This window comes from Corylus avellana, chromosome ca2 (genome assembly GCF_901000735.1).
Source record: "Corylus avellana chromosome ca2, CavTom2PMs-1.0".
In the NCBI taxonomy this organism is placed as follows: Eukaryota; Viridiplantae; Streptophyta; class Magnoliopsida; order Fagales; family Betulaceae; genus Corylus; species Corylus avellana.
The window spans coordinates 19,861,256-19,871,397 of NC_081542.1; the positions used below are offsets into that span (position 1 = coordinate 19,861,256).

The following is a 10,142-nucleotide window of genomic DNA, read 5'->3' on the forward strand; positions in this document are numbered from 1 at the left end:
TTTAATATATATAGCCCTACCTCCTAAAACCGCTAACCTCAACCGCCCTAAGTGGTTAGTGATTTTTATTAAACGCCTACCAAAGTGATTAGCGAGGTAGTTATAACCGCCCCTTTTGAACAACCCTACTAAATTGGGAAAATGATCATCTTCATTTCAAAATCCCTTTATTTCCTTCATTTAGTGCATTTTAAAGGGTAGTGTTGTCTAAAAGTTTTAATGATGATAGTACATTAAATGTAAAACCCTTCAAAATATACTAAATAGAAGAAATACAAGAATTTTGAAATGGAGAGGATCCTTTTCTAGTATATTGGGACTTCCCAATCTTTAATTATGATGTGAAATTTTTGAATTTGGGGTTGGTGAGAGGTGTTATTATCATCTGATAAAAGGTTTGCATTCTACACACAGATTCCAAAGTATCACATGGAGGGCAGTTGTCGTTTCAACATTATATTTCGGAGAAACTTCACTTTGACTCCCTAAACTTTCACTCGATTTTACAAACTCCCCCTAAACTTTCAAATCTCTCATTTTGGATCCATGAACTTTCAATTACTCTCAATGTAGACCCTCCGTCAGATTTTAAACATTACATGTTGTTTATACCCTTGACTCTTGTATAAAATTTCAACTTCCAAAACGTTTTTTTATTTTTAAAAAAATGAAAATTAAGGACATTTTGGTCATTTTTCTCTTTTTAAAGGCTAAAATTAACGGAAGGGTTCTAATTGAAAGTAATTGAAAGTTCAGGGATCAAAATGAGATATTTAAAAGTTTAGGGAGGTTTGTAAAATCGAGTGAAAGTTCAATGGACCAAAGTGAAGCTTCCCTTATATTTATTATGTTGGATCCGTTTTTGTTGTTGAGAGGTGTTATTGTCGTCTCATATGATGCATTGATTATTGTTTAATGTGCATTTATTATTTTAGTACATGCTTTTGATCGCATGACAACTGGTGAGGGGCCGGACTTTCTCCCCTTTAGAATTATTTTATTAATTGTATTTTTTTTTTTTCTTTTAGTGTTTTTTTTCCTTTTTGTTTTACATAGATATTGTTTCTTAAAAAGCCTACAAAAAAAAAAAAGACCTTATTCCCATGGTCTCTAAGAAAAAAAAAGTAAAAAATATATTCAAGACCAGAAAAATAGTAAGAAAACACCAAACAAAAACGGTAGCATGCATTCCACAAGATTTATATATCTAAACAAGTCTCTGATAGTAAGGCATACGACCAAGTGGAATGGGCTTTTCTCAAAGCCGTGATGCGTAAAATGGAGTTTCCGGAGAGCTAGATAAGGCTGATTATGAGTTGTGTTAGCTCGGTCCCCTATGCTATTCTCATAAACGGATAGCCAGCTAGACATACAAAACCCTCGAGAGGGCTTAGGTAGGGGGACCCTTTATCCCCTTACCTCTTTCTCTTATGTGCGGAGTCACTCAGTGCCTTATTGTCCCAAGCTGAGAAAAATGGGGTACTGACAGGGGTTCTTACTTCTAAAAAGGGCCCTCGGTTGAGTCACTTAGTTTTTCCTGATGATAGCTTGATATTCTGCAAAGCAAATTCTGTCGAGTGGAGAAGATTAACCAAGCTTTTAGAAAAAATGAAGCAGCCTCGGGACAAAAGCTTAACAAGGAGAAAGCATCTATCTTCTTCAGTCGAAATACAAGCCAGGAAAAGAGACAGGAAATTTCTCAACTTTCGGGACTCCAAGCTACTCAAAGCTATGAAAAGTATCTTCGGCTTCCAACCCTAGTTGGAAAATCAAGGACACTTGCTTTTCCGGGTATAAAAGACCGTGTTTGGAATTGTCTCAATAATTGGAAGACAAAGTTTCTGACGCAAGCAGGGAAAAAGATTTTAATCAAAGCAGTGGTGCAAGCCATTCCAACATATTGTATGAGTGTCTTTCTATTGCCTGTCGCTCTCTGCAAGATATTACAAGGGCTGATGTAGCGATTCTGGTGGGGACATAAGGAGAACAATTCTAAAATACACTGGATGAGTTGGGCAAGAATGGGTATTTCCAAGGCCCAAGGCAGTCTGGGTTTCCGTGATCAAGGAATTTTCAATAAAGCATTTCTCGCATAGCAACTTTGGCGACTGCTGCAATGCCCAGAATCTTTGGCGGGAAAAATTGTAAAAGCCAAATATTTTCCATCTTGATCCATTTTGGAAGCAAGCCTGGGCAATCGCCCCTCTTTTGTCTAGCGGAGTTTTATGGCGACTCAACCAGTCCTCAAAAATGGACTTCTATGGAGAGTTGGTAATGGGGAGGATATTCGCATATGGGGTGATAAATGGATCCCGCAGGCAACCACGTACATGGTACAATCACCGTAGAAGATCTTCGACAGGAATGCTCATGTCTCAGATCTTATTGATCCAATCACGAGAACTTGGAAATGTGACCTTGTTACACATATCTTTCTGGAAGACGAAGCTGAGGCAATTCGAAGTATGCATATTAGTCCTTTGCCTACAAAGGACATGCTTATCTGGCGAGGTACCAAAAATGGCTGTTTCTCTATTTGAAGTGCCTACTTTTTGGAAATGGAGGGCATGGCCAAGCAAGGCAGTGGAACATCCAGAGTCATTTAAGGGATAGCATGGAAGGAGTGTTGGTCTCTTAAGATACCAAATGTGGCAAAGCTTTTTTTATGGAAAGCTTTACATAATTTGCTACCGACCAAGATGAACCTAGTAAAGAAGGGAGTAGACCTGGACACTTCATGCCCTATCTGTGGTCTGGCAGATGAGACGGTGGCACACATCCTTTGGACATGCCCATCATCGAATGATGTGTGGGGAGGCGGGCCAATTAAATTACAAAAGTGTGGTGGCGGGGGTAACAGCTTTCCAGATATATTTGAGTCAATTTGTAGCAGATGCACTACTGAGGAAATTGAACTGTTTGTTGTCCTGGCAAGGAAAATTTGGCTGAAGAGGAACTCCATAATTTTTGGAGAATCTTTTCTCCATCCGACCCAGCTAGTACAAGAAGCTCAAGCATTGGTGGAAGATTTCAAAAGAGTGAACATCAAGCCACTGTGACATTACTCCTGATAGCAGATTAGAGACGGTGGTCTGGAAACCTCCACCATGTAACATGATGAAGATGAATTGGGACGCTGGGATTCATTCTAAAGACAGATGTGTTGGTGTGGGACTTATAGTTTGAGACTCAACTGGCAAGTTTATTGCAGCACGAAGCTTATCCCTGACTTTCAGACTGATCCAACCTTGGCTGAAGCTCTCGCAACGATATATGCTATTGTTTTCTGTAAGGAATTGGGCTTCGACAACATTATCTTCGAAGGTGATTCTTTGCAAGTTGTCAAGGCTATTGGATCAGCAGAGTTGTGCCTTAGCAGCCATGGGCAATTCATAGAATGTATACAAAACAAGTTGCTCTCATTGGAAAACGCCAGATTCGAGCATGTAATGAGGGACGCTAATACTGCAGCACATACGCTTGCAAAATTGGCTACAACCCATGTCACTATGTCTACTTGGTTGGGGAATGCCCCACCAAGTGTAGGTGATATTGTACGAAGGGAACAACCTATCGCCCTTCTTGTGTGATCTTTAGAAATAATGAATATTTAAAATATTCCTTTAAAAAAAAAAAAAAAAAAAAAGTCTCTGATAGTTCATTCATTTACTCCATATAGAATCTCTCATATTTAATATTCAAATTGCTAGTAATTTGAACAAAAAGTTGTTGGAGATCTCAATTCAAATTAGAATAGACACTAATAAACAATTTAAGCAATACATTGCTTGAGACCGGGGGAGGGGGGGAGAACTACATGCCCCTCCAAGGGGCAATGTAGTCCCCAAATTTTTTTTTTAAAAAAAAAAATTATAAATTTACTCTTAAATTTTTTTAATTTTGCTCCCCTAAACTCTATTTATCTCTAAATTTTTAAATTTTGTCCCCTTAAACTCTAAATGCGAGTTTCACCCCTACTTGAGAATTTATATAAGACACACCTGACCAAATAAATTTTGGACGGTCAATCCGGCCAATATATACAAGCAATTTAAGCAGAAAATTGCTACTCCTTATCCTCTAGATCAATTTTAGTTGGAAATGAATGAATTGATGGGTGATGTCAGCCTCCCACGTAAGCACTTCTTATGTAATGTTGGAAGAAAGTTCTTGCACGTTTATATAGGATCCGGTTTACATGTTGTTATTAAAATAACATCATGTATGTTATAGTTTAATCAACGGTCAAGATTGAATTTTAAAGTTGACTTATTTTTAGAAGCATTTAATAGAAGAGAGAAAATGAAAAGAGATTTTGAGAAATTCAATCTTGACCATTGATTAAACTACAGCATACATGCTGTTATTTTAATAACAGCATGTAAGCTAAATTCGTTTATATATACTCCCTCTCCTGCAGGCTGGCCGGCTGTAAGGTTGAGTATATCACACTACAAGAATTTAGGTCTTTAGGGGTGACTTTGAGTGGACGCTAAAAGTCCTAAAGTGGACGTTGTTGACAACAGCGTCGACTTTTGGACGCTAAAGGGGTGGACGCTAATAGTTCGACCCTAATGATCAAATGTGTGATTATCAGTGTCCACTTATAGTCGACGCTAATGATCACTTTTAGCGTCGACAAAGTGGACGCTAAAAGTCCTAATTTTTTATCCTAAAGCTGATGTCAACGGAAGGCATAGTCGACGCTGATAATCAGCCATTAGTGTCCACTCAAAGTGGATGCTGATAGTTAACCATTAGTGTCCACTTTGGGTGGACGCTAATGGTCATAAATTTTTCTTAAAAAAAATTAACTATCAGCGTCCAAACTGGAGTGGACGCTGATACTTAATATTAACGTCCACAAAGTCAAAAAAAAAAAAAAAAAAAAAAAAAAAAAAAAAAATTAACTATCAACGTTCAAACTGGAGTGGACACTAATAGTGAACTATTAGCGTGGATGCTAATGGTCCTAAAAAATTAAAAAAATAATTGACTATTAGCGTCCATTTTTAATGGTCCAAAAAAATTTTAAAAAATAATTGACTATCAGCGTCCAAACTGGAGTAGACACTGATGGTGAACCATTAGCGTCCACTTTCTAATGGTCCTAAAATTTTTTTTTAAAAAAAAATTGACTATCACCGTCTCTGATTAATTCTGCGTTGCTGCGATCGATCGCACACAATGTGCGCTCAATCGCAATACCAGTAGGTTTTTGACCTTTTGCGCTCAAACGCACATTGGGCTTGCGATCGATCGCGGAACCAGAAGGTTTTTGACCTTTTGCGATCGATCGCATAACCATCATGAAAACATTACAAACACAATCAACTGTGGCTGAAAACATAAGTGCTGTCACCAATCCAGCAACAACAAATTTATCTTATTTAAAATAATTTATAGTGCCAAAATTGTATAGAAGCTAACATGCCAAAAAGCTGCTAACTTACATTCTGAAACTCATACAACAACCCAATTCCAAAACATGATGTTTAGCATGTTCACCCAAAGACATAATTTTGTAAACAACAAACCATTAGTTATATCTACTATTTTATGGTACCAAAATAAGCCAAATTAAAGTCGAATCTAACAATATGATCGACAGATATATAACAGGACCAGATTGACAGTAAAGTGACCAAACTCAGTTGAACAGGAAATATTAAAGCTGTACTAGGTTCATTGCTAGGAAATATTGAACAGGAAATATCATTGCTATCAGGCCAACCACAGAAGCTGTACCCTCTGGCAAGGATAAGTATGCCTGCAAAACAAGAGCATACCCATGTTAATAATGCCAATAAGTCAAAGACACTCAAAACCATAAGAATCCATAAGTTACACAATTAGAGCTAAAAAACTTGCAGAAGACCACACATATGGACCATATTTTTGGAGCACATACGTATCATGAATCTCTTGACTCGTTGACAATAAAATAATGGATAGAGCAGTACAAAGCCATTGAAAAGAATAAGCTAAGCCAAAACTCCAACTGCAGAATTAATCTCCAAAAGTCAATTCATGTCACCTACCTTCTTAATTAGGCATCCAAGTTTTGCCCAAATTACTTACATATGCAAACTAGTTTCATTTCTGAATTTAAGATCAAATTCCATACAAATCTATTAACTTTAGTTATCAAGAATCTCACCAGAACTAACAACTAAAACTAGAAGAAATTATTTAACTGAATGACAAACCCGCTCCAAACTATCTAATAACTAGGATGCAAAATAAACTATTTTCTGCCAAGAGGTTTAGTAGATTCAATCATCCAGCTTGCAATTAATAGAAGTAAATGAGCACTATGACCCTTATTCAAATCTATAAGAATGCATTCAACTCCAACAAATCTTTTGGAGTTGTTTTCATCTAATGGTTACAAATAAATAAACAAATAACGAGTCAGATAGGTATTAATTAAGTTATAGGAAAAGTAGAGGAAAAAAAAAACTTGTTTAGGATCCAAGAGAACATGTTTATTGATTTGGAATGTGCATCAATTCCTAGTTCTAGGTTGAATGTCAAAGCATATTTGATTACCTAATCCATATTGAAAAAGGATCTCTCTGCCCAAATTGTTTCCTTCTGCTGAAAAATAAAGAAAGAAAAATGATTGTTTTGGATAACAAAGCTAACATTCCAGCTCAAATTGGCTTGAAATGCGATGCTCAAACTCCTCCACAACCTTACTTAGCACAAATTCAACCAACTGTTTCATGCAGAGGAGCAATATTAACTCACAAATAAGTAGTAGCAATAGTATCTGTAATGGGATAAGTAACAAATTGAAAAGGGCAATCGGGCTTTTTCAACTAGTGAATTGAGTGGAACTACATAATGTAAAAAAATTACTAAAAATCTATCCAAAGTAGGTTCATAGTTTATGTCCTTGCACACTGATACACATGGTACCATTTGTAGTAGGCCCAGCTTGATCAGCAAATTATTCTTAGCTAAGTTCACCAATTTAACAGCAGCTTGTACATTTTAATCCTTACCATTGGAACTTCATCAGGCTTCTTATCCAATAGAACCGCACGAACTAGCATACTCAAGGAACCATTAGGAGGCTGCAAGTAAAAATCCAACAAAATTCAAGCTTCTTCAGTTAATTTGGCAAAGTAAATATATAAAAAGCCTAAAAAGAAAAAGTTAAGCTTACCAACCATTTTATTAAAATCAATGTCTGAGGACAGCACATTCAAAGATTTTTCACTCGTTGAGGAGTTCCTTGACAAGGAATTCGTGAAGGGCTCCGAATTTTTCCTCACAAAAGATTTTGCTGACACGGTTGGCTTCACATTTCCACCAAATTTCCATACCCCATTTCCCCCAGTTTGTTTCCATTCGCTGTAGGATTTAAGCTCATAAATCAAGCATGGGATCAAATCAAGTTTGAGAAAGTAAATATGCGGCTGTTTTGTAGCACATGTTATATGCCAAATTGTGTTCATATGAAAATCAGTACCATTAGCATTGAGATTATAACCGAGATCCAAAGATTAGAATCACCAAAGGCATTGGATATGGCACATAGAAAGGATTTATCTTAAAGATGCCTTAACTTTCTTCTTCTACAAGAGATGACATAATTTGTGTAAGAATGACAGATAAAACTAATGAGACACTGAAAATTACCAGTGATAGAACGAACAATATAATGAAAAGAAACCGAGTGTTTACATTATTAATTTCAGCTAGAGTTCATGCCAATATGTTCTAAATATTACCTTACAACCTTACACTTGGCACTATACTTGCAATCAAAATCTTTCTTCCTCGCTCAATCTGTATTTATTGAGCTCTACTTCTTTCTTCGATAAATTCGGATGCTCAAGTCATTTTATCATAATAGCGTTAAGCATAATTGAAGTTAAAATTGGGATAAACCAATACAAGAACCATACCGATACCCATTAAACTACCACAAGTGGTTCAGACAGATTAGTGGGAATTGGTAAGACTCTATGTGCCTAAGGCCATACTTCTTCATTTGATGAAAACATGTAGTAAAAACAAGAAGACTGCATACCTTCATTTCTCTATAGGTACATTACAAAGTGCTAAAGGAGACACTACCCAAGTACAAAGAATCCAGGATTTCACCAATTCTCAAGTCCTATAATTTTCTATACTTAAATATACAAATGATAAGCATCTTGGAGCCGAACATAAATATTTGCTAGTTCCAATTTCACATTTCAGTTTTGAGTTGCTACATGCTGCATAAACCTCAAATTTGCTAACTCATTCTACATACAAATCATCAAAAATCAATACCTACGGCAGAGACTTCATTCCAACCAAATTTAAAATAACAAACTTGGCGATGAAATCTCACACATGCAGTAAAAAAACATACACTTTTCTATTTTTCCACAAAAGTCTCGACATCTTCGAACCATTGGATAAGTTCAGTTCTATCCTTCTTCATCATATATTCATGCAAGAAAACAGAGAGTTCATGGTTTACCCCCCTTGCCTCTAAGTACTTCTTTAGTGCCTTCTGAATCTTAGCATCCAATTTCCTGTAAACAACAAACACGAGTCACACAAAGCCACTGCCAATCCAAAAGCCCCAAAACTTAAAACACCCATATAAGCTCTAGAAGAAAACATGAGTTTTTAAGATTCTACAAAATTCAGTCCTAATCTTGCCAATGTGAGGTCAAACCAGACAAAAAATTTCCAACAGATAAATGAACAAACAATGTCTATAATTATCCTACCTAAAATCAGGTCCCATGTAAGGCCTAGCCAGCATTCCATCGCGCCTAAGCATATAAACTTTCTGAACCTCCAACAAATCCGGCCAAGCGGGGCATAAAAACTCCAATTCATCACTGCCATCGTCCCTGGAGATATCAACAAGCAAGCTAAGGTGAAGGCGCATATCTACCCCAGAGCTGTCATCTCCAAGCTTAGGAACAAGTTCGCACCCATCAAACATAGTGGCCTCTATTTTGATACTCTCAGCATCTCCAAATTTCCCTCTCATCGTGATCCATTGCTCACCCAGTCGATCTCCCTCTCTCTCTCTCTCCCTCTTTCAGCTTCTCAGCAAAGCCTAGTATGAAAGCTTTCGTCGGTCAAAGTTTGGGAGAGCAGCGGTAGAGAGATCGAGAGTGAGAGTGAGAGTGATGAGGGAGGTGAGTGAGAGGGGTGTTAGGGATTTTGGTGTTTTGAAGGTTTGGGGGACGCGGCTCCGAAAATTTCAGATACCCCGCCGGTGGATAGCGCTTTATTTTTCGCACTCAATAGCGGCGACCTTAGTCGCCCTTAATGAGCCTCAATTTTTTTTTTAAAAAAAAAAAAAATTATACTTATAATTTTTTAATTTTTATTTATTTTTGTTTTTCTTTATTTTCTCTTGTATTATGTTTTTATTATTATAATATTAACTAATAATTTCCATTTAATAAATTTTTACGATAAAGATCACTAAGTTGATATTTATCTTATAATTAATTATAAGATCAATATAAAATCCAAAGATAATATAAGATCAATATAACTAATGCACTAAGATAATATAAAAAGCTTATAGTTCAATTGAACCTTCAATTGTATCCAGTTTGATCGATCAATTGATCTTATCATAATCAATCTAACTAATTCACTAGGATCAATCGGATGTTTGATCGATCAATTTATTTTATTATGATTAATCGAACTAATTCACTATAATCGATTGGATTTTTGATTAGATGTTTGATCCTATCACGATCAATCGAACTAATTCACTATGATCGATCAGATGTTTAATCGATCATTTGATCCTATCACAATAAATCGAACTAATTCACTAGGATTGATCGGATGTTCGATCAAACATTTGATCCTATCACGATCAATCGAACTAATTCATTAAGATCGATCGGATGTTTGATCGATCATTTGATCCTATTACGATCAATCGAACTAATTCATTAAGATCGATCGAATATTTGATTGATCATTTGATCCTATCACGATTAATCAAATTAATTCAGTAGAATCGATCGGATGTTTGATCGATCATTTGATCCTATTACGATTAATCGAATTAATTCAATTTCAATTGTTTCAATCATTTGATCTTATCACGATCAATCAAACTAATTCATTATGATTTATTGGATATTCAATCA

At 36.1% G+C, this 10,142-nt stretch overlaps 1 protein-coding gene across 8 annotated transcripts; it reads right to left on the reverse strand.

Annotated features, from left to right (window-relative positions):
• Positions 1-5,431: 5,431 nt before the first annotated feature.
• On the reverse strand, positions 5,432-9,019 carry LOC132170997 (uncharacterized protein At2g39795, mitochondrial-like; the record flags this gene model as incomplete). Of its 8 annotated transcripts, none has more annotated exon segments than XM_059582183.1 (6): positions 5,432-5,770; positions 6,553-6,600; positions 7,011-7,082; positions 7,179-7,362; positions 8,486-8,540; positions 8,742-9,019. In XM_059582183.1, coding segments are annotated over 3 exon segments (471 nt in total), but the record flags the coding sequence as incomplete, so codon positions are not given.
• Between the last annotated feature and the right edge of the window lie 1,123 nt (positions 9,020-10,142).